A 24,326-nucleotide genomic window follows, 5' to 3' on the forward strand; every position below is an offset into this window, starting at 1 on the left:
GGGATGGCTGTGGTATTTTCTGGGACCCCCATTGAAGGGAGGAAATCAATCTGACTCCATGTTCTCAGAAGGCTAATTAATTATTTTATGATCAATATTATATTAAAGAATACTATACTAAAGAATACAGAAAGGATACTTACAGAAGGCCAAAAGATAATAATGAAAAACTGGTGGCTCTCTCCAGAGCCTCAACACAGCTGGCTGTGGTTGGTTATTAAGTTTAAACAATTCACATGTTGGATAAACAATGTCCAACCACATTCCAAAGCAGTAAAACACAGGAGAAGCAAATGAGATAATATTGTTTTCCTTTTTCTCTGAGGCTTCTCAGCTTCCCAGGAGAGAAATCCTGGGCAAAGAGATTTTTCAGAAAATGTGATGGGGACAGGGAGGGCAAACTCCCCTTCTCCCCCATCCTGTGACATCCAGCTCCTGCCAGCTGTCAGCTCAGAGCTCCCCCTCTCTCCTGCAGGGCACAGACAGGGCTGGGACTGGCACAGAGAATTCCCAAACTGCAGACAGGGTCTGGAAGGCAGTTTTGCCTTTCCATGGGAAAGTGCAGCTGGTGTAGCCAGGAGCATTCTGAGCCCATGGGCAGAAGGAGCAGAGGCCAAACTGGAGCTGCAGCTGGGAGCCAAGCAGGCAGAGCTCCCAGAAATCTGTGATAGATACCCTGACAGGGACCAGGCTGCTCTGAAGCAAATCTACTACAGAAAATACAGACCCATTACCTCTGAGAACGGGATGATGAAGCATCTCAGGTCCAATTTCTCACCATCTGCCAAAAATACAGCAGTACATGGTGCAGCTCACCTCTGACATCCACACAAATGTGTAACTGCAGGTTCTCAGCTGAGCCAGGACTTGAGCTGGCAGGAGGATGATTGCTACTAGAATCAGAAATGTGGATAGGCTGAGAGAGCCCAGGATCTCTGAATAAAAACATAGATTCAACCCTGAACATTTTTCATTTCACAAGCCCATTTCATTTATTCTCATTTTCTGGAATAGATAGATAATTTGACTCAGTTTTAAGAATGCTTAAAATGGCCAAATAACCCTTAAAAAAAAAAATCAATAAACCCTCAGCAATGATACATCTAATGTTACTTTCAAGATGCCTGTATTTCAAGGCACTGCATCACTTACCTCATCAGAAGCAGTTCAGTTATGTACTCATCTAAGATTACTTCTTTCTTTTCCAATTTCAGTATGATGCTACTTTTGTTCTGTACCTTGTACTCCCTGCAGTGATTCTGCCTTTCTCCTGCAGGCTTCTTTCAGCACTATCAATCATATCTCTCTGTTATGTCCCTTAAAGCAGAAAAAGATGAACAAATTGTTGCTCTGTAATTACTTAAGAACTTCCTTCTCTATGAGCCATGTTCATGAAATAAACCTTTCATTTTTTTTCTCTGTACTTCCTCTAGAACAAAAACTTTTCTAAAAAGTCACACAGACAGAAGCTTTAAGTCCTGCATGCCAAATCCCAGCAGTTTAGAAATACAGATTTAATATTTCACACACAAAAAGTCCTTGCCCTTATGGGATGCAGGAAAGAAAGAGCATATCCTGGAGTTGGCAAGGGGGAGTGTGACTGAAAAAACCAAACAACCACAAAACTTCTCAACAAAACTGCATTAATTGCCACAACATGGCCACTTTCACTGTACCCCAACCCATGTACAAACAAAATCAAGTATTGAGGGTTCTGCTAAAATTATATTTTCTACACATTGCCAAAAGCAAAACAAACACACATTTGAACAGTTCTTTGCAGTATATTTTTCAGTTTTATTTATAAAATCAGATGCTCCTTTAAAGTGTACAGTTAAAATCAACACTGTAAATTCAACCACAGCTGAATATTGTTTCAATAAAATACTCCTACCAACTGATGTAAAAATTCATTCAATTGTGATTCAAAACTGGATTCAGCTGGAAGATAAACTTACCAATACATTACTCATTCAGCAAGTATTTACCACACTGTAAAAATACATGAGGGTCCCTTCTGTTCATAGCAATGCCATGAAAATATCTGCACAACAACTCATCTTTTAAAAACATAATTCTACATTTATGAATACAACAACAACAACAAAAAAAAAAAGATTGCCAGCGAAATCCTCTGAGGGTTTCCAAACTGCTGACACCCCCACAGGGGGCAGTAACTGCATCAGTGCTGTACCAGCATGTTTTCCCTCTGACCACTAAAAAAGTGATTTTTCCAAGCAGCTCTAAACTGTCTGCAACATTTTGCCAGGCAAAACAAAGCCACAGAAACAAAACAGCAGGTGTAAATCCAGCTGCAACACTCCCTCCACTGGCCTTTCTGATCAGAAGTGCATCTTGCTGTGACCACTCCAGCACACTACAGAGACTGAATGATGAGTACAAGCTGAAGTAAAAACTGCCAGTTCCTGAAAACTTATGGAAATGAGGTCAAAGGCTTGATAAGGCATTTCATTGCAAGATGAAGTTGTGGTTCTAGCAGGGTAAAGAGTACCTTGGGAAAGTTTGGGGGTTTTTTATATTAAGGGGATAAAACCTGCTGAGTTTGCAGCCAAGACCATTTGATTTTTGGGCAAATAATTGTCCTATCACACAGGGCACTGATTCATCTGTTCACTCCTCTGACATTATTCTCCTACACCAGAATTTTTCCATAACCCAGGAAATGTGTAGCCCCAGAGAAGGGATCCTGCATTTAAGATTTAGCCAGGATTACAAACTTGGAATTCAAACTCCTAGGCACATGATTTTCATTATATATGGCCAGAGGGTCTGTGGGATTCACAGCAATTAAAAAACTTCCTGGGCTGCTGCTCAATGATTCTATGGGCACAAATTCACAGCAGCAGGGGGTACAAGAAGGGTTAACATCTCCAAACAAGAAACACAGGTAACATGATCAGGTTTCTACATACAGACTCTGGATCACTTGTAGCAAAGACAGCACAGGATACAGCAAGTGAAGACTCCCAGATTTTACTCCTGACTTTGGAATAAACTGTGGGTTTGCAGCTTTGTGTCTCTGCCTCTTTTTATACAGCTGGGATAATAAAAGTCATCTTTTTGACATGTTCATGGACCTATGGATCAAAAGCATTATTCAAGTGTTAGGTACATATTGCCATTCCCCTGAACTGTCTCACTGTTTTACAAAAGAGATGACATGTCTGCCTGCTAAGACATTGCAAATCAGCTCATTTTCATACTTGGGAAATGAACAAAACTTTCAAACTCAGGAAATAAAAATAATGTACACAAAAGAGTCTACTGTTATCATAACTTTCTTTCTGGCTTAGGGTTCCAAGCTGTTTTGAAGGAGACAGCTGTCCTTACCTGAAATATTCAATTTAATCTATTTCACTAAATCTCAAAATGCATTGAAGCAATCATTTTAATTTAAGCACAGCTAAGCAGAATGAATTCTAGTGAATAAGTCTAATTTGACAGATAAGTTAATTAAGAAGCTTGCCAATCAAGAAAGAACCCTTACACAAAGTATCTGATTACATGTTTTAGAGCAAATATTTTAGGCAGTGTGCTTATAAAGCAGAATAGCATGTTTGGAAAATGCTGTAAAAAGACTAGGAAAGGTGTAAGATATTGCCCACATCTTCCTACTTGAATACATGACCTGCTACATGTAAACACCTACTGAAATCTCTTATTTTAAGAGGTGCTTGAAATTTGAACACAAGCAGTACTGAGGATGTGTGGAGCTCTGCTGATTTACAACACAAGAAAAAAAAACAAGTTCAAGCTGAAAAATCTGAAAGACAAAGAAACATAGCTTAAGAATAAATAGAAACCAAAAGGTATAAACAGAGCAGGCGAAAACACTGAGAAAACCCCCAAATCCATAAAAAGAACGCTGCCTGAGTCAAATTAGCCTTGAAAACTCAAAATTCTGTAAAAATAACTTTCCTTAAAATAATCTTTAACAAGAAAGATTGTCACTGGATTGACTTTTACAAGTAAAGAAGCCTTTAGATAAATATGGTTTTCCTTCAATGACCTGCAGATCACAGTATTTTACTTGAAGCTTACCAGTAACTGAAACTAGAGAAATGAAAATATTTCACACAGCAGCAAAGGGATTACACAGAACAAAAGAGTAAATAACATGTTACATTCTTAAACTCTTTGCTGAGAAAGCTAAGGTGAGTAATAACATCACAAGGAAAATCTGGTTACATCCAGCTTTTGATAAACAGAGGGGAAATCAGACAAAATTTACCAGGTTTTCAGCCAAGCATGTCCTGTTTGAAGAGCACTTTGAGACATTAATAAGAACAAGTCCTTTTACATACTGGAAGTGGTTACCATGTTCTGAACAACAAAATTCCTTTTTCATCCATGGATTTCAAAGCTAGAGACTCCATTACAATGAAAGAGGTTAAATCTTATGCAGGAAGTCAACAGTGCTAAGAAATAATGAATATGTGGTTTGATGCTCAAGTTTAGTTCCACAACATGTGAGTTTTGAAAGCAGAAGAAATGAAATTAATTCTTTTTGGTTTTGGCATCACCACAACAAAAACAAATCAGAGAAACTGTTTAAATAATTTCCTATTTGTTATGTCTGGATTCAACTCCCTCTAATCACTCAAGAAAGAAAACATTGAGATACAAACCCACCTTTTATCTTAGATTACATGTAACTACTTTAATTGATAACTACTTGCCTGGAGAGAGAAAATTTTCCATGGGTCTGTTTTTAAAAAGCAGAGCCTGTGGATTGATGCTTTTGGGTTGGTTGGGTTTTTTTTTTAATTGCTGTATGTAATTTCATCTCTGGTGTATTTGCAAACCAGTTATCCTTAATTAATGTAACTGTCCTGATAAACACAGCTTTAAAATCAAAAGCTGTAAAACAACTTGACTCCAAAACCAAAAAACCATAGGGAATAATTTGCTTTTTTCCACTTCAGTTTACTTCTTTTCAATGGGCACAAGCTGGCAAAAGGCATTTGATGCAGAATAACCCAGCCAGTTTCAGCTGCTCTTTAGATTCTCAAACCAGCTGCATCAATTTCAGAGCCTCAGATTATTTGGATCTTTAGTTTAGACCTTTAAATATTGAACAAAAATGAAGAGCACTGTAGCTGGGCTTCAATACATCCACCTTGGAGAGTAAACATGCTCTGATCAGTAGGTTCATCACCACAGGTTGTTAAACACTGCATCTTTTCACACTTGCTAACTTCAAAAGAACAAACACCCAAACCAAAAAAAATCTTTGTATTTTGCTCATCATTGAGCAGTTCAAGGTTACAAACATAACCCATTCCATGAGGTCAGAAAGTGAAAGAGCCTCCCACTGAAAGATTGTCTTCAGAGTCATGCCAGGAGTGGAGGGGTGGAGGAGGGAGATGGAGTTTCATGTGTGACTGCTCATGTTGGTAAGAGGTGGCCATGGAGATCATGGAGCAAAGCCAGAGGAGGGAACAGGGTGGCAATGACACCCAGCAGTGGCACTGGCACAGGGCTGATGTCCTCAGTGTGGCTCTCCCTTGTTCTCCATGCTGTCATCAGCCACTACAGCCTCACAACTTCCTTCCCTGCTGTCACACGTCACACAGCCCTTTGGAAAGGAGCAAGAAATAGAAATTTAAATTCTTTTTATGAGTATATTTCAAAGGGTCAAACCCTATGGAATGATACATTGCAATCTCTTGAAACCTCTCACCAGTGGGGTGAGACCTCTCTAAAAGCAGAGATTAATTATACACCTGCCATTTACCTTGCCTCAGATCTGTTAATTTGGTTAGTGGAACATGCAGTTCTACCTTAAAAAAAAAAAAAAAGGCATGTGACTTTCTTCTTGAATTTCTTCTTTTGAAGAAATTTCTTCTGAAATTATAGACCTTATTCTTCTGAATGATAAGGTCATCTTCTTGAATTTTAAGACCTTATCATTCAGCTTTATAAGCAAGTTCCTTATTGAAGATTTGGACTGCAGCCTGAACAGTAACAACACTGACTAACATAAACAGCTGAAATGCCTGAGTGTATTGATATTTTTCTCGTTCTTGATATTTTCTTGTTCTTCAGTTTAGAGACTATGTTTTGATATTGTACCATTTTGTGCAATATTTAAACAAGCTCTCCAAACAGAAGTCCTGTATTTCTTGCTGCTGTCAGAAGTCTGGTTGTATTTGCAAAATCACAATCTTCACTAGAAAGCACGACTTTCTGCTTAGGAACAGTTTCAGGACCTTAGATAGAAAACACTGATATTTGCATACCAATACATTTCTTAACATCTGAGGTTACAAACATTCAACAGAATTTTCTACACAATCACTGGACCTAATTTTGCTATCTGAATCAAACACAGAGTTCTTAACCACAACAGGACACACGTTATCAATGAGGTATTAGAAAAACAGAGACTAGTTTTCTAGTTTTGTTCCATAGCCAAGGACATCCATGTCTTAGTTTTTCTTCTCTAAGAATAAATATCACATCTCAGAGCACCACATTTCACAACCCCAGCCCAACATGCAGTGCTAAAACAGACAAGAGATTTTTCTGGTACACAAGTACATTTACACAGCCTTAAAATTTACTGTACAACTCAATATTGAAGCTTTAAGTTTTTGTGGGACTAGATCTGTCTTGCCATTCTCCATAACACCTGGGAGCTCTTTAAAGTGATTAGGAGAGTCTTTAACACACATCAAGGCAAACCAGAAGCAGTTTAGTAGAGTGTCCAAGAGTTATACCAGATAAAATAATGAAGATTGAATGAATGAATACACCTACAAAAAACTGGCTATTTTTGTGTTTCTTACAATACACCTGACCCCCTCTGTGACTGAGCATTTCTCATCTTCCTGATCACACCTGATCTAATTTTTACTGATATCCCAGCCTTACATGCTAATCAATTATAGCAACAATTTTAGAAGAAAAAGAGCAAAGGACTTAATGCCAAGAGAAAAAACCAACTCTGGATGCCTCACAGGAGATCATGGCACTGTAAGGTGGCCCTGGCTGGAAATGCCTGGGCTGGCCAAGGCAGGAGGGAGTTGCAGCTCCATTCCTCACCTGGGTGCTGATCTGCAGGGGCACAGTCTGGGTCCTGATCCACGAGTGCACCTCTGCAAGCTCCTTCTTCTGCCCATCTGTGAACCAAGGCTGCTGCTTCTGCATGACTGCCAGCTTCTCCAGATCCTGCTTCAGAACCTCCTCTTTGATTCTGCAGGCAAGAGACACCCGTGAGCACAGCTGTGCTACACAAGTAAGGCAGGCACTGACGTTGTGAGAGTCTCTTCACCACAATCCATGGCTGAAGTCTAAACAGCATCAGCTGCTGAAAGGAAACTGTACTTCATACCTTATTTGCTTTGTAAGGCTGCTTTCAACACTGGGCTCACAGTCTGGGGTTTGCTTGCTGTTGATTTTGTTGCAAGTTTTTGGTAGTGGTGTGGATTGTTTTTTTTGTTTTATGGCTTTATGTGGTGCTTTTTAAAATGTGGAATCCAATTACAAATTATATATATATATATAAATATATATATATATAAATATATATATAAAAGCTAATTACAAGCAACTTGCAAATAACCTGTAGTTTTACCCCTTTATGCATTCAAAGTACAGGACAACAATATTAATTGCCCTGTGCCAATCCCATTAATACTTCAGCAAAAAAGATTACATGTTACCTTATTTTAATAGGGGAATGGGAAAAAAGTAGACAAAAGTAAGTAAATAGCCAGGCCTAAACTGCACAAAAATAATCTAAGACATCTTCTTGAAGTTTCATTGGTATGTGTGCTGTTTCTACAGTCTCACTTTAATCCTATAGTTCCATGCACAATTCCAATCTACACGTCAGAAATTGTTGATTTTTTCCAACCTGTTTGGCATTTGGTAATTCATTAGAAATCTCTCAGGTGTGTGATCCATCTTCACCCAGGCTGACTCATGCTTCGATTGATAAGCTGTCCCTTTTTCTTCTGCATCCTGATTCTCCTCTTCTTTGGAAGCTCCAGAAGAATAATTACTGGCAAAATACTTGCTGCTTTTCCCACTACCTGCTGAGAATGACCATTAAAAAACAAAAAAAAGGCAGATGCCTGGAAAATCCCAGTAATTCAGCACAAGGACACCACCCCCAGTGTATTCTTGCAAGTTAATTCTGTAATACAAACACAGGTATTCCCAGATGATTGCTCTAGCAATTACTACCTATTGAGAATTCAAAGATAAAATGCATTGTCTCAAATTATTCAAGATCTTCAAAGCTCTATTCACTTTCTCAAAATTAATTGGCTCAACTTCTCTGCTTCTGAGAGGTCCTGCTCTGGGCAGATTCACCTTTAGTCAAGCAAGATGTGAAGTAGTATCTAATGCAGACAAAAGTGATAATGAGAAAAATGAAGGGTGACTTCCAGGTTAAAGGAATAGCTTCTTAGACTCACATTTCCAACTAGAGTGACTGAAACAAACTTGGCTTCAAACACTGAAAGCTGGTGAGAAGTAAAGGCCGTGGATCTTCTTACATGGATTTCCCATCCCCACTACATTCTATGTCAGCAAGCCATCCAGCACCAAACACCTAAATCTTGGGCCTCCCTACCTGTGCCATGACCAGAAGTCTCGTTGAAGCTAGAGCCTAAAGAACCAGATAAAGCTGATCCACTGCCTGATGCTGCTGAGCCTGAACCCAACTGTGAGTCCTTGTACAACGAGTGGTCAGGAAATTCAGGAGCAGCAGTTTTACCATTATCTTCTGGCTTATTATCCTGGAGACAAAAAGCAGATCCAACACATCCACAGAAGTTACATTTAAGCATGTAAAAGGAAATTCATGCAGTTATTGCATTTGCCACATGTTGACCAAGTTCTCCTATCAATTCAACAGGTTTGGAGGTTTTAGCTCTGAAAATGAGTGGTGGTTTAGAACTCAGGATAACACTCTTCATGGGTGAAAATCAACAAGCATCTGAACTCTAGTTTACTGGTTTCTGCTGTAGATCCTTCCCCAATTTGCCAGAATATTGTATGGCTGCATAAAGTTACAATTTCTGCTGACAAGAGAGGAGTCAGTTCCCTTCACATCCTGTTGGATGGCATCAAGCAGCCATACACATCAAGCAAAGGTGCACTACAGGGAAAATGAGAGTCTTCCCCTGATTCACTATGCGAAGCAACGGCTTCAGCAGCTCCAGGTACACCAGCTCCCCTTTCAGGACCCTACCCTGCAGTTTCAGCTGCTCCAGCCTTTCCAGCCCAATCTGGATTCAGGAGGCAACATTTTTTTCCTTGCCTGCAGAGCTCAGATTCCTGCCTCAGTTTACCGCGGAAGTTGGAGAGGCCTTTTCTATGCCCATGTATGGAAACCGACCCACACGGATCCCTGTTCTTCTTTCATTAGCTGCATCCCTGGGAGACAGAGGGAGTAATTAGAAAAATATCTTCCCTTTGTTTTGGTTCTCCACAGAGACTGTGGGACTGGGTGAAAAAGGATGCAAATTGCGCAGCACTAACCAAGTTCCACATGCATCAAAAGCCCCAAACCCCAAATTCTAGCTGACAGTTCCATTGAAAATGCTGCTGCCAGAATGCTCAGCAGAAGCAGCTTGTGGCAGCCTAGACCAGAAGATCTCACATTTCTGTCATTTACTAAGTGCCCACACTGTACTGGTACAAGTTCCCAAAAGCACAAGTATAAACTGCTTTCTCCACCTCCTGTGCTATTTGTGACCTGCAGCCTACATAGCACAGCCAACAGAAAAAGCAGCTGACAAAATCTGTGTCCCTGACACACAGATCATCACCATTGGTTTGGTGACAGAACACTGTGAAAGTCACTTTCTCCTCTACCTGAAAAACCTTTGTTACTTACGTGCTTATCTTCTGCATGTGGCTTAACATCAGCGCTAATGGAAAGCTCCATAGGTTTTGGCAGCTCTTCTTGAAGCAAATTCAGCTGAAGTGGGGAGCTGCTCCTTGAGCTGCTCAGCAGCAGGGCCTGGTCACACTGGCCCTCTTGCTGGTCCTCCACAGATGAGTGAGGAGAGGCTGGAAAGGGCTGATCCACAGAGCGTGGTGCTACAGGCGATGGAGCACAAGGAGGGGGTGCTGGGGGTAACGTGGTGCAAGGATATGAAGAGGGGGGATAAACACACTGAGGGCCAGGGAGAAAGACATGCTGAGGCATCTGGGCATACATGGGGAAACCCTGAAAAAATACAGCCATAAAGGTGCCTATGTTTGGGGGGTAAAAGACTGGGTATGACTGTGGTCCACAGCATAGCTGGGATGAGGACATGGACTGGGGTTGTGATGGGCGAAGGGCAAGCTGCTCTCCTCCAGAAGGGGCTGGAAAAGTTGACACTGGGTTCAAATAGGCAGGAAATCCCACAGGAGGATGAACATTCACACTGGAGGAGCTCAGATAGGACACTTCTGAAGGAGAGAACAACTGTTTCTGATTTGTTCTCTTCTCACATGGAAGACTATTTCTATTTTTACTAGAAGAGTGGCTATCTGAGCACTGTCTCTGAGGTTTCTGGCGCTTGAATTTTCCATGTTTTCCTTTTTTACAGTTAGCTGGGCTCATCTGCTTTGAAGGGGAATCACCTGAGGAAGAAAAATAAACATATTGACTGAAATAAGAGAACCAGGAAAAAAAAAAGAAACCCAAAGAAACCACCTAGATAAATGAGTGTGGCTTAGCCAGAGAGCTGACTTTCCTCTGGATAATTCTTCCAGAAACCAGTGATGGATTTGCTGACATATCTACAACATTTTTCTTCATGTCATCAATTTTCTTATCGATCACTTTGGCTTATCCCAATCAGATCTTTTACATTCTTTCAAGAGGAGGCAACAAACTACCTGGGATTTGCAGACTTTATTGCAATAACTATCTGCTTTGTGAAAAGTCTAAGATAGCAAGATCCAAGACTGAGCAGACCCTCTGTGTGGGCAATGCTGCTGTGAAATCTTGGCAATCCAAAGGAAGCACTGTATAAGCAGCCACAATAAGATATTTACTAACTTATACAAAGGAGAACCAGACTTCATGATCAGCTTGGTCTTGTAAATCATCTAACAATTCTTTCTCAAAGCTGCTGCCTACCTTGGCCACAGGAATGTCTGTTGTTACTTCCACTTCCTTGTTGAAGGTAAGTCCTAAATGGAGAGAGCAAGACCCTCTGTCTGAACTTGTCAACATAGTTCTGCTCCTCCTTTTGAGTGTGGGCTGACAGTGTCTCCTTTGTTAGCCCAACTGGCTTTAAGTCCTCAGGCAGCACTGGGAGACTCTGGGCATTCACAGGAGGCAGCTCAACTTGTTCACTTCCAACAGCAGCATCCTCCATTGTAGTCACTTCTTTGAAGAGGAAAGAAAACAAATCACTCTCTGCTCTGCCCTTCTGGTGTCAACTACCACAAAACCCAGAGTGTTAAACAGAAAATCTCATCTGAGCTACAGAGCAGAGGCATGGGGAGAAAACACCCTTCCAACTCAAATATAGTTAAACTAACATCAATTGAGCAAATTCCTTTGCATGGTCTGGAAAACTTCAAATTCACTTTGAAGTTAGAGGCATGTCTTTCTTCATATTTTTTTAGTAAAATAGCAGCTACATACTTTTTCTTTTTTTTGCTTCTTTCTGCATTAAAATGAAGTGACATTGGCCCCATAATAATTTCAATTTGAATCCTCAATGGCCAAAAGCACATTGTTGTGTTTGAGGCATATGCAATGAAGTTCAAGGGGAAAGGAAACACTGTAGTCTGTTAAAACTATTTTACTAAAACACCCTAAAAACCTCCAGGCTCGAATTTTTCTTCACAGCACCCTGAAAAGTACTTGAATATTTCAGAATCCATGACCAACACTTTCTCACCGTGTGATTCAGGCTGGAAACATTGTGTAAATTGAAACATCAGTCAGTGTTTTGTGAGTGTGAACAGTACCTGATTCAGGGTGTGGGACATGCACTATAGTGCTGCTGTAGCTGCACTGGCTGGTGACAGATATGACACTTGGAGCCTTGTTGGACAGGGTCAGGTCTGCCAGAGGAGCTCCCACCATGCCTGAAGTTGTCTGGTCTTTCAGCGTCTCTTCCAGACCAGCAGATATTGGCGTGTGGGACTCAACTGCTGACAGCATAGCAGTATCTATTGGCAAATGACAAAGTTTCTACATGGAATTCCATTCCAAGCACTCTGCTCCCAATTCATCAAGTCTCACTGGTTCAGAAATAACCAGTAAGTATGCAGACTATTAAATAAGACAGTTTTATATACTAAAAAAAGTATTTATATGCCAGTGCAATGTCAGCACATACTAAATGTGGCATAAACTGAGTGAGCAACAGAAGGCTCATTTAACAACAACAAACAAGAGTTCTTTTGATGCATTCAAGACTTAACATTTTAGCTTATGTTTAACTGGGAGATCTAGGCAATTTAGGCAAATATTTACTAAAATACTGTTAGCAACACAACAGTTTGAAAAGTGGACAAACTCCGGAACACACAAAAGTGACATAAAAAAAAACCCAAATCAGTTTTTGTGGTTCTAATATGATGGTCTGTACACTTTGTGTTACCTTCCAATGCCCTGACTTCCTGCTGACTTTGCTGGACTTGTTTGTCATCTTCTGAAGATGACGATGATGTATTTGCAGAAGATTTACATTTCCTTTTCAATGCTGGAATACTGCAGCTCTCTAGATATCTGAAATGAAAGCATATCACAGGAAGCTCTCTCTACTCTGGGGGGTGTTTTTCTCCATTTGGAGAGACAAACATTTGAACAATCCAAACTGGAGATCCAGAGGTTGTTAACTAGTATTTTAAATTCACTGCAGAAGTTCTGGACACGTATCTGCTTCCCAAGGAGTATTTTAAATAAAATCTATCACTCTTTGAAGGGGGAAAAAAAAGAAAAAAGAAAGATTACATTATCCACTGGGTTAAGAAATACTGACATTTTATAAATTATATCAACTTTCTGTTTTATATGGATGTTCCCACAGTGTGTAATGAGAAGACACCGACATATTATGACCATCAAAATTCACTTAAATTGGTATTGCACCAATGACAGATGTCAACAAATAGTTACAAACATAATCTTAGGTCTTAAAGTTTTCATTACTGTGTAATTCAGATTGGGCAATCCATCCCAATACTCAGAGAGGCAGAAAACTTTACAAACAATCCCAAATTTATCTCACAACTCAAATGCCAGTTCAAGGCCAATGCAAACTGCTTGGATATTTACTTTCTACCAATTAATCTTAAACTTGTATCACTAAAATTTTTCATAGTTTCATACCTGATGATACTATCAACACAATTGATCTGCTGATAGGAAGGAACATGAGGAGTCTTCTTTGGATCATCATAAAATGCATTGCCTGGTTCTGTGCCATCCCCTCTCAGTGTCTGAAGAAAACAGGAAGCAGGGTGCCTCTTCCCTGGAACAGAGAAAACCTTTAAATATTCCTCAAGGGCATCTAAACACTACCCTCACACACAGATATATATATATATATATATATATATATATTTATATACACACAGGTAACTATATATTGGAATCCACATAATGATACAAGGTCCTATGGCCTATACAGAATAGCTGTTATTACAAAGTTACTCTGCATTTTAATCTCTATTTATATGTTTTGAGGCACAGGAAGAAGAGGGGGAAAGATGCCTGAAAAAAGCCAACCTTCCCTCCCCTTGAACATCCATTCAAAAAAGCAAATACAAAGAAAACAGCATATAAAACTCTCTGCATTTAAGTTGCAAATAAAGCTGCAATTAATATTACTCTTCTTTCAATTTATACATCACAGAATCCAACCCATTATTTAACAGTAATTCACAATTTTGTGTACCATGAATACACTGGCCAGAGTCCTATTAATATTGACAGTACAGTCCTCTAGGACAACACCAGCAGTTAACTTTACTAGAGAGTATCACAGAGCAAAATGTTTTAATACAGATTCCTATATTTGAGGGAGCATCCAGCTTTCTCCACACATTTGTGCTACATACAAATTGCAATTTATGTGCATTTATATAACATGAAGCACTCAGTAACTAAAGCTCTACTTCAGTGGGAATTAAGGCCATCTTGTCCAGCCTATGATCATTTCTAGGAGCTCACATATAAGTAACCAAGGGGAGCTTCCACACTTGCTACAAGCACATGTGCATTTTCATCAGAAGATGTTAAAGTACAAAAAAGGAGAAGTTTGTTAACCTAGAAAGATACAGATATGTTCCTCCATGTTTCAAGGAGGAGTTAAAAAGTTATTGCATCTGCTGAGGTTATTTTTAGAGATGAACTGGGGGGAGGGTGGGGAGCTTATGTTTGGGTTTTAAACAAAACAAACCTCCCTCCTCATGTCTAAGCCATGCTAGAAAATGCTATCTAAAGTTCTTCAGTGTAACACCAGGTAACCAAACTCATGGCTACAGATCTACAGGAGTTCATGTTACCTTAAAGATCATAACTGCAATTAACTTACCTCCCAAAACTTCTGAGCTCACAGCCTGCTCATTTGCATTCTGTGGCTTGCTCCTCGATGCAATGTACAGCTGCTGCCCCAGGTTCTTTATTCTGTTGACATCTGCACAAACTTGTTGCAATGTCATCTTGAGACACACAAAAATGCAAAGTCAGAATAAAATGAGCACAAAGAGGCCATGGGAGCTGACTTGGGTACTTGTATTCTTCAAATTGAAAGGGAGCAGACTATCAGCCTAAGCCTGGTATCTATTGGTATTTGTAAACTTAATTAATCCAATTATCATGGTTAATTTAAGTAAATTAACTATCATAAAGCTCAAACAGCCTCAGCATTTGGATGTTTTAATACCCATGCCAAGCACTGAATGTGAGAATAAGCTGATGACTTATTCATCAGGAGCCCCACAAGGAAATAAGGTATTTGCAATGCTTGTTTTAGGACAGCACTAATTCCACTCTCTTCTACAGCAGTGAGCAAAATTAAGAGCAAAAACCAAAAGCCAGCACTCTGTCATTAACCAATTTAGCTTGAACATGGCTTTATTCTTCCCATGTCAGTAAAATTCATCATGAGAAGCACGTGTACACAGTAAACATTTTCATTTTTACAGGTGGATTTTCACTACTCTGCAGTGACACATTTAGACTTACTGGTTCCTGTGTCTCCTCTGCACAGTTCCCATTGGAGTCACTTGAAGATGCTATGCTGATGTAGTGCTCATAAGAGCCACTGCTTCCAAGGCTCCCATAACCACTGGAAACATTGCTGTGAACTGGCTGTATGAGAGGAGAAAGAAATTTAAAAATCATCCTCTGAGAGAACAAAGTGAAGGAAACAACATACTTTGCAACACAGAACTTCAAATAAACAAAGACAATCAAGTGAAAAGTCAATATTTTTCTGGGCTCTACCACTTGCTTATGAAGAATTTTCTACCATGCTTCAAACTGTTTCAAGATGCACATTTACCTTTCAACATAGAGACTTGGCAAAAATGTCAAATAGATTTTTTTTTTTTGTAATGAGGTGGGCCTGTATCTACGTAGAAATTTCCTTTCAGACCTTTTAAAATTCCATCCTCAAAACAGCCCAGAAATCAGACTCAAGTTTCTTCAGCCTTCACTAAGAAGGCCAGCCTATGTTCTGAAATTCTTTTGCCTTCTTTACCTGCAGAAGCAGTTTGTAAATTTGTCCTTGCAATTCTCTTATCTCTTTCTCCACGCTGCTCGTTTCTTTACTTCTTGGGGCAAAGACATCTTCATTCAAAGGGCTTCTGGAGAGAGCCAACAGTATTTCACTGGTCATTTTCATTTGATGAAGAAAAGATAGCTACAAACACTTACAACAGATTCTTAATTGATTTTTGATTATTTTGACTGTTCTGCTGAGTCAACACAGAGGAATGTCATCTGTCCCCTGAGCTGCTCTGAGAAGGGAAGCTCCAAGGAAGCCAATACACCAGCAGAGACACCAGTTAAAGCTGACATCCACCCCTCTGTCTCCTTCACTCAGAAGGCAAACTCATACCCCATAAAATCTTGTATAAAAGATCACTTTGCAAAGTCAGAAGGCCATTCACAAAAGCCATTTTCTCTAACAGAATCCAGATAAAAAGGCAGTCAATCATATTTTCCAATTTCTTGAAGACTGAGGAAAAACATCTGAAAAAACAATTTGTATGTTCAATACTAACTGCATTTTAAAAAGATGTTGCCTTGGTAAATATTTAAATGCTGTATCAAGTAAATATGCCAAAAGAAGGTCAATTATTGGTTTTTTTTGCTGAGCATGAATGAATTTTAGGTAATTATTTGTTAAAGTGATTAATTTTATGCTGCTTTTTAGCTTTGGCTCATCTAAAACTGGTACTTTAATTTGGACATCAACTGTATGCAAAAACCTGCTAAAATAAAAAGCTGGCTTTGCCTTTGACTTCAAAGTAATTCACTTATTTTCACACTTAATCAACAAGACTAATGGTGTTCTGAAGGAATGGTGTGAAGACACATGCTAGACTGTTGTCACATCAGCAAGAGCAAATGATGTCCCTCGTTCACTACTCAGTCTGTTTTGTTTTGCAGAGTAATCAATGAAAAGCTCTTTAATTGATCAATTCCACAAGTGACTTACGTGCGGACTTTGTGTCGGCCAATGATGAACACAACTTTCCTGCTCCAAGGATTCACAAAACTGGACCAGCTGGTGTCCAGTATGACATAATCCCCATTTTGAGTACAAAATCTGATAGGTAAATGTTCAAAAGGGGGCTGGCCAGCAAATTTCAGTACTGGAAGAAAAACAAAACCAAGAAGTAAGGTTTAGCTTACAATATGACAGTAGTGCAAGCACAAACATGACTGGGGTTCTTAGAACTTTGGGATTGAATTTACTTTGATCTCAAACTGACTGCATGAGTTAATTAGTTAATTTTTGTCTAGATTGCAGATCAGTCACATGTCAAGAAACATGATAAAGGATCATAAAACCAACAGAAATTCCTCTAAAAGTAGCTCTTACTTTTCCGGTGAATAGTGATCATCAAAGGACGATCTTCTGGGTGCAAATACATCAGTATGGATGTTCCAATTAAATCCTGAGGTAAGTAACCCAACAAAGGCACTGCTCTGAAACCCAAACATTATCACAGGTTATAATAGAATTTTGACTATTTCCATCCTTAACCCTTTGCTGATCAGTGAAGTGCCCATGCACAATCTACAGTGAAATTACCTAAAGCAACAGAACATTTCCCAACCCATCTCATAATCCTGCACTGAATATTGACACATAAATACCCATGACAAACATTTCTGTGCCTGGAGATTTAACAATTATTCACATTTGGAGGCAGTTTTGTGCTTGTTTACATGCAAAGGGAAAAACAAATATATCTTGAAGACAATGGGTCATGGGGACATTATCAGTAATTATGCTCAGTTTCCACTGTTGATGCTACCACAGCTCCCCATTGCCCTGGATAAGGAAAACTGACAGCAGTTCTGTTTAGCATGTGCTTTAAACCAACAAGAGAGATTACATCTGTGGAGTATGAGATGTTTTCCATGACTGGACTAACACAAAACTGTTTGGTTTCATTACATATTGCCAATTGCACAGTTCAGCTACTTAACTTGGGTCTTCAGCTGCATCACTAAATTATTTTTTCTACCTCTCCATATATACCTCACAGATCTTAAAAACTTGAATCTCTCACCTGTCATCTATGTCCAGAAAAACACATCCAGGGGTGTGTGTGGTGGTGAATATTCTTTTATCCATAGGAATTCGAGGAGCTAATAGAAACAAAATATGCACTAAGACAGAAAACTTGGGCATTTACAGGTTCCTAAACTTTCTAATTGTTTGCTGCTTTCTAACCAGTAACTTATAGAAAGGTTACATATTTTTAGGTACTACAGACTTCTCCCAAAAATAAAAATAACAAGTAGAAGTCAAATGCTTTGGGGCCTGGCAAAGGCAGCACAGATATTCTGGATTTGCATGCATGCACACACAAATTGCAGCTTACACAGGTGAGACTGCCCAAGCACAGGCTCTAAACAAAGGAAGAAGACTTTCATACACTGCATTTTTCTATTGGCTTGGATATTTTTCCTACTGGAACCTCCTGACTTGCCTTCATATCCAGAGTGGATTTTCTCAGCCAAAGCTAAGCAGCAGGACTCTGCATCCACATGGACAGAAGTGCACACGTGGACCAAGTATGGGGTGATTCTGAAGGGGTAACAACGTGCTTCTTGTTCTTGATCTTTCCCACCCCTGAGGAAAAGCAAAAGGGATTAACACCATGGTTTCAAGGCTCCCATACTGTGTGCCAGGGCTGAGAGCCCTGCCCAGAGAAGTTATGCAGAGCACAAACCCAAATAATCAGCTCCTATGCACACTCCTTTGAGATCCAAGGTCAACACACTCAGCAACACTGACCTCCCTCCTGCTGAAGTCAAGTAGATGTTTTGTCTCCAACACTTGAATTCAGAGACTGTTTAGAAATACTCCTACTCCAATGGTTAAAGATTACCTTCTAATTCTTAGGCCAGGTCTATCCACAAAACCCACTCATTCAGTTTTGTGCTCTCCTTCAAGATAAACAGTTCTTTTTCTGCTTGTTGTTTATTCTGTACCATTTTAGGAAAAAAAAAAAATTTCAAATATCTGTCTCCCTCAAGGTTAGTTTTCACAGACCTACATAAGAAAGACAGCTTCAGATTTGGTGCATTGTTGTTCTTTGACTATCTTCCATAAGAATTTGTCTTCCTAGAATGTTTTTGAACTGTAGCAGCACACAATGTCCTTGATGACATCTTAACCACGGCTTTGCAAGACCTGTGGTAACAATTTGCACTTTCTATTGCAAGTGCTTTTCCACCTGTTATAATTTCAATATTGTACCCAGCTCTTACAGAAAGAATTGAGTTACATTTTGGAAGATTATCATTTACACTAAAAGTTACTTTCTTACTGTGCAATTAGTTTTGTAAAATGTTTCTAGAGAGAAGCAAGTGAAGTGAGTGTCATAAAAACTACTTCTGACACTTCTGTCTTTGGGAAAACAAAAGATACAAATGGAAATTGGATACAGCAGAAGTCTAACTCATAAAAACCCATTTTCTTACTTAAGCCTAGAGTGTGTGCTTGTGAAAAAATATTTTTATTCATAAAGCCAACACAATCACAAGATCTGTTACATAAGGGGAGTAGAGACAGATGTTGTACAAAAACATGGAGAAAAACTGTTATAAAATGAGAAAAACTGTTATAAATGAGTTCCCTCAACCTAACATTGCTATCTGTCCTGTTGTATTTATTTCAGGTGCCCTCAAAGCACCTTTGTCTCTTGAATTGTGTAAGAGCTAATGTTGTTAAAATACATGAATGAATCAATGATCAACTGAATGATGGAGTAAGTGTCCTATCTGCTCAGAAGCCAACAGTTCTTACTGAAATCCAGAGATCACCTGAGTCTGGGACAGAACTGCACTAAACACTGAAAGCCAATCTCAACTTTTTCCCTCTTTTAGCTCTAAGATTAGTCAGGTACTAAGCAACAAACAGCATTCACAGCAGCAGCAAGTCAGGCTTCACAGGGGGACTTAGCTGACTTGAGTTTCCATTAAGGTTTCTGCCCCAATCTCTCAAGCAATCTTAAATCTCAAAAGACTTTTTACCTCCACTCTCAAACAGTAAAAGGGGGAGCAGCAATTTTTCACAAGATCATTCTCCTGCATGACAGTACTTAAAGAAACCAATAGGTCCAAGAGAAAAACATATAAAGAGTTTTCTCCTTCTGTCCCAGTGCAAGTTTATGCATCACTCTGGGCAAGATGTTCAAAATGTGCTACTGGATGGCAACACTAAACACAGAAAGCCCATTTTTGTAATGGAGTTTCAGGAGCTCACACTGGTCAGCTATAACAATGGAACAGTTTCTGCTAGTACTGTGCTCCTTGTCAGCCTTCACAAAAATAAAACTGTAACAATGCACTTACCTGATCCTGCAGAAAAAGGATTTCACCTGGGCATATTCATATGGAGAAGCTAATAAGATCAACACATTGAAAGTATCAGTTAATATCCTTCCAAAGGTCACACCTCTCAGAACTATGTTAAACTCTGCATTCTCCAGACTTTCTGAGCAAGACTGAAGTTTCACAACCTACTCTTTATTAGCTACTGAATTGTCTGTTCAACAATCTGCTCCCACCTCAAATGTTATCCCTCCTTTCTCTAAGAGTGAGAGTTCACTCACTCTTAGAGAAATCACTGACCTGGAACTAAATTCAGAGGAAATGCATATGAAAAGAAAAAAAGGAAACAAACAAATCAACCAACCAATCAACACACCACATTTCTCCAGTGCATCACTGTGAAAAGGAAAGGTGATATTTCCTGGCTTTATGAGCCAAGTATCAAAAACTATATACAGACAAGAAAACCACAACTCCACAGGGGTGCCACTGCTCTGCTGGGTAGGCACATCACTGGCATCCAAGCTGCGGAATCCCTGGCATTCAAAACCTCCAGATGTCTCATATCCTTTGATACCAAGGACTTTGGACTTCTCAGAACTGATGCCAGAACAGCCCCATGTCAAGGTGGGCCAAAGACACAGCCTTGGCCTGCAAGCTGCTTTTGAACTGCTCACAAATAACACAGGACTCAAAGGTCTCAGCTCAGACACAACCAGCAATAGCAAATCAGCTTAAAACTTGGGTTTGATGAGCTGTGAGAGGACCATAAAGACAAAGCACCTAAGCAACTATAAGGTGTAGATTAAACAACTTTAAGCTCACAATCAGACTTTCTCTTCAAAAAGCAGCAGTATTTGGAATGATGGAATAAAACAATGCAGTATGTGCCTTTTATTTACCCCAAGTAAGAGTTAAGCCTTTAGGAGATTAGCTAGGACTGGTCCCACAGCCACTCCAGTTTTCAAAGTGAAAAGGAACAAATGAGGCTGATGCACATTGGTAGCATAAGCATGTAAAATAACTACTCTGTCCTCATCTGCAAAGACAGGAGGATACCCAGAGCATTTACAAGCACTGCCATGTCCCACCTGTTTGACTCTCCATGTTCCAAAGGGGCAGGTGAGACTGGTCAGTGTGTGTGTAGAACACACTCACATCCTGAGGGACAAGCAGCTCCACAAACCGGGAGGAGTCCAACACTTTCTTCTTACAGTTCAGAATGGAGGCTGCCTGCTCAGAAATGTGCACTATGCGTCCAGACAGCAAAGAGAACACAGCCACAAATGTGTCCTGCAAAACAAACATTGAAGGCAATCATTGCCTGAAACATGGCAGTGATAATGTAAGGATAAAAAGGAAAACAACCGCAAAACAAACCAAACCAACCCCAAACCACCACACACCACAACCTCAGGTTGAGGTTCAAAAATGTGTTGGGTAGTGTGTGATCCACTACACATCCAATGCAGCAATGTACTCAAGATTTACAAATGCTAGTAAGACTGCATTAGTCTTCTCAAAACAGATTAATGCTTGTCTTTGCTCTGAATGACTGCTTATCACTCCACACACTCCTCCACAAATTTCAGAGGATTCATCACAATTCTACACACAGAAACAATCTGAGACCTTTCCAATATTTTTTTGTATTTTTTCAAGTATTAGCAATATTTTTGATACATCATCCAACTGAATTTCAGAAAATACATCTTTAAAGCAGAGTCAGAAAGCATAACATCTATTGCAAAACATGAAAAAAAATTAAATGCAGAGTACAAATAGAAAACAAAAGTCCCTCAGAAATATGGATCTGATTGGTTTTAAATCTTTCTCTGTCTCAAGGGATTATTCTGCTGTAAATTAATTCTTAAACAGCTATTTGTTGCTTCTGGCCAAAAAAAAAACATTAGTATTTCTGCACTCATTATTGTTGTGTACTGACACAGCAAAGATAAGATGTAATCTTAATTTATCTTAAAAAACTTGAAGGTCTGCCTCACTAAAATTTAAAGGCCTTTCAATTTTGCACATTCTATTTCTACAACAATGTTAGGAGACTCTATTTAGTGAAATTGAATGAACTCTGTGAGTGTGCCTGAATTCTTACAGTGTTTTTTGGAGTGTGTTCAGATGCAACTGCCACCAACTCTTCTATGCTGTATGTCACCACATCTGCCTGAAACACTCTTCGGTCATTCAGAGCCTGGAAAAAGTCATTGTTTGCTAATTGAAAAAAAAAAAAAAACAAAACAGAAAAAGCAAAACAAACACAAGGAAGTCAGTAAGGAGACTACTTTGAAAATATTTCTTACAGCCCTTGTACTTTTGTCATCTTTTTGGTGAAGTCCAAGGTGGGATGAGTAGGTCTGTGTAGTGACAAAGGGAAAAGGAATACTGATTATACTACTGGAGTAATCTCATTTTGTTACAGAATACAAGCATGAAGAAGCAGTACAATTTTAGCTACTTAGTTCTGTGGGAAAATACAAACTAACCAATAATTTTTCAAAGTTGGATGGGAATATAATTTTCTTAATATACATAAAAAGTTACTATTAGGCACGTCTTAGCTATGGGATTCTCAAGAAAAGAGAAGCAGTAGGGGTATCTCAACAGAAGAGATAACACTGTTGCTTAACAAAAAAACTGGCAACAAAGCCACAGTGCTTCAGAAATCAACTCTTTGCAGGATGATTGGAATGCATTCTTTTAATGCTACTTGCTGCCAGACACATCTATGCACACCACGCTGCTTTCTCCAGGTTTTCTGCACACGTACCTTGGACCTGCTGCACACACTGCAAGGCATAGTTGAGAGCACTGATGGTGCTGGGCTTGTTAGAACTCCTTTTCTCCTCAGGCAAACACCTTTTCATCTCTTGGATCATCATCATCATATCTTTGTGTGACTGGCTCCAATTCAGCTGCTCGCTGTAAAACACAGGTTAAACTTCACCAGAGAATTCTGGTGTAGATTTTTTTTTACTACTACCCAATGAAAATTACTCCCTAAATTAACATTTTATGGGAATGGCTGCAGAGTCATGTAATATCCAGGAAGGTCCTAATGCTCATTCACTAAATTTCCTGTTGTAGCTTTCTCACTTCTTTGCAATTGAAGTTTTTTTCTCCTCTACCTTCCTCCTTCTCAACTCCAGTGTCATGGATGGCAAAGTCACATTGAAACCACTCAGCTTGCTAAGATGCCTAGCAACTAAAGAGAAGATGATGTTTACTCTAGATTTTCTAAATAACACAGGTATTACAATAATTAATAAATGCTGATTCTCGATCTCTCTAAGGTTTTCAAGCCTTGAAGGCTGTACCTGGTTATGAGCATCTCAGGGAACCATGAGGTCCTCAGAATACACCTGATACAAAGATTTCATGCCTCGTGACTTCAGAGTCTTCGTCATACTTTTTTAACTGTTGGCTTCAACAGCTGCAGAACTGTTAACAGATAAAATCTCCCTCTCCTTACATTTGCTTATTTCACAGGCTAAAAGAGAAGCAGTCAATATCCTCAAATCACAGATTCTAATCCTACAGATCAGATATGAACCCCATTTTTTTAGTAACTCTTTTCCAGTCGACAGTGTCATTATATCGTACTCTTACTATATAAATCATTACATAAGTGTAAGTATTGCGCGGTAACTTCACAAGCCTGTCCAACGCTGCATACATTAGAGCTCTTTAACTCTTTATTAGATTAAAAAATAAATTACTGAATTTCCGAACACTCACGAAAAATGTTATTTCAGTAATAACAGTAATTCTGTTTTGGTACTGCTAAACAGATTTAACTGAAGTGCACATCCAAGCTCTCCGAGGGTCGCTCAGCCGCTCCCAGGAGGGGCACAGCGCACCGGAGCCCGGGCAGCTCCCGCGCACCGCACCTGCCCACGGCCCGTGACCGCCGAGCCCCGCAGCCACCGGGCCGAGCAGCGCCCGGCTCCCCGCTCCCCACCCCGAGCACCCATCCCCGCTCGCTGCCCGGGTACCTGTTGGCTTTCTTGCCGCCGGACTCGGGGCTGTGCAGCTCGGTCCCGCCGGGGCCGCTTCCCGCGCACGCCGCGCACCCAGCGCCCGCAGCCCCCCCGGGCGCCGCCGCCGCCTCCCGGCCGGCCCCAGCCCAGGCCCGGGCCGCGCCGTGCTCCGCGCTGCCGCCTCGGCGCTCGCTCGCGTCCATCGCGGATCCGCTGAGCGCCACAGCTCGGGGGGCATCGGCTGCCGCGGCACGGCCGGACCCTCGGCCTGCGCTGCAGGCAGAGCACGCGCCGCCTCACGGGACGGTGGGAGG

General features: G+C 40.1%; 2 protein-coding genes across 6 annotated transcripts in view; both read right to left on the minus strand.

The window, feature by feature from the left end:
* PARK7 (Parkinsonism associated deglycase) overlaps nt 1–24,326 on the minus strand; it is a 58,389-nt gene that overhangs the window by 29,338 nt on the left and 4,725 nt on the right. The window lies entirely within an intron of this gene.
* PER3 (period circadian regulator 3) lies at nt 1,774–24,215 on the minus strand. 5 transcript variants are annotated; one of them, XM_054292055.1, is made up of 21 exons: nt 24,028–24,215; nt 22,803–22,954; nt 22,131–22,246; nt 21,112–21,313; nt 20,042–20,090; nt 18,172–18,314; nt 17,749–17,827; nt 17,052–17,158; nt 16,665–16,821; nt 15,702–15,807; nt 15,185–15,310; nt 14,532–14,658; nt 13,325–13,466; nt 12,594–12,721; nt 11,956–12,159; nt 11,114–11,365; nt 9,875–10,611; nt 8,606–8,771; nt 7,883–8,063; nt 7,069–7,219; nt 1,774–5,599 (listed from the first exon to the last, which is right to left on the minus strand). In XM_054292055.1, exons 1-21 carry the CDS (start codon nt 24,213–24,215, stop codon nt 5,513–5,515), a joined length of 3,600 nt encoding a protein of 1,199 aa, XP_054148030.1. In that variant the 3' UTR covers nt 1,774–5,512. The 5 variants fall into 5 exon arrangements, with proteins under 5 accessions (XP_054148030.1, XP_054148031.1, XP_054148032.1 ...); XM_054292056.1 differs by having other exon boundaries at nt 11,114–11,362; nt 24,028–24,109; XM_054292057.1 differs by having other exon boundaries at nt 7,883–8,060; nt 24,028–24,109.

This window comes from Melozone crissalis, unplaced genomic scaffold, assembly GCF_028551555.1.
Source record: "Melozone crissalis strain CALT ecotype California unplaced genomic scaffold, PUWL_Pcris_2 ptg000107l_1, whole genome shotgun sequence".
Taxonomy (NCBI): Eukaryota; Metazoa; Chordata; class Aves; order Passeriformes; family Passerellidae; genus Melozone; species Melozone crissalis.

Excerpts from the sequence above, each read along its gene's own strand:
- PER3 (XM_054292055.1), bottom strand. The coding sequence starts at position 24,215 with ATGGACGCGAGCGAGCGCCGAGGCGGCAGCGCGGAGCACGGCGCGGCC. Across the intron at positions 14,659-15,184 it reads CAGAGGAGACACAGGAACCA|ATGACATTGCAACAAGTTTG; the intron begins GTAAGTCTAAAT and ends GTGTGTCTCAAG. Across the intron at positions 10,612-11,113 it reads CAGACATTCCTGTGGCCAAG|GTGATTCCCCTTCAAAGCAG; the intron begins GTAGGCAGCAGC and ends TTTCTTCCTCAG.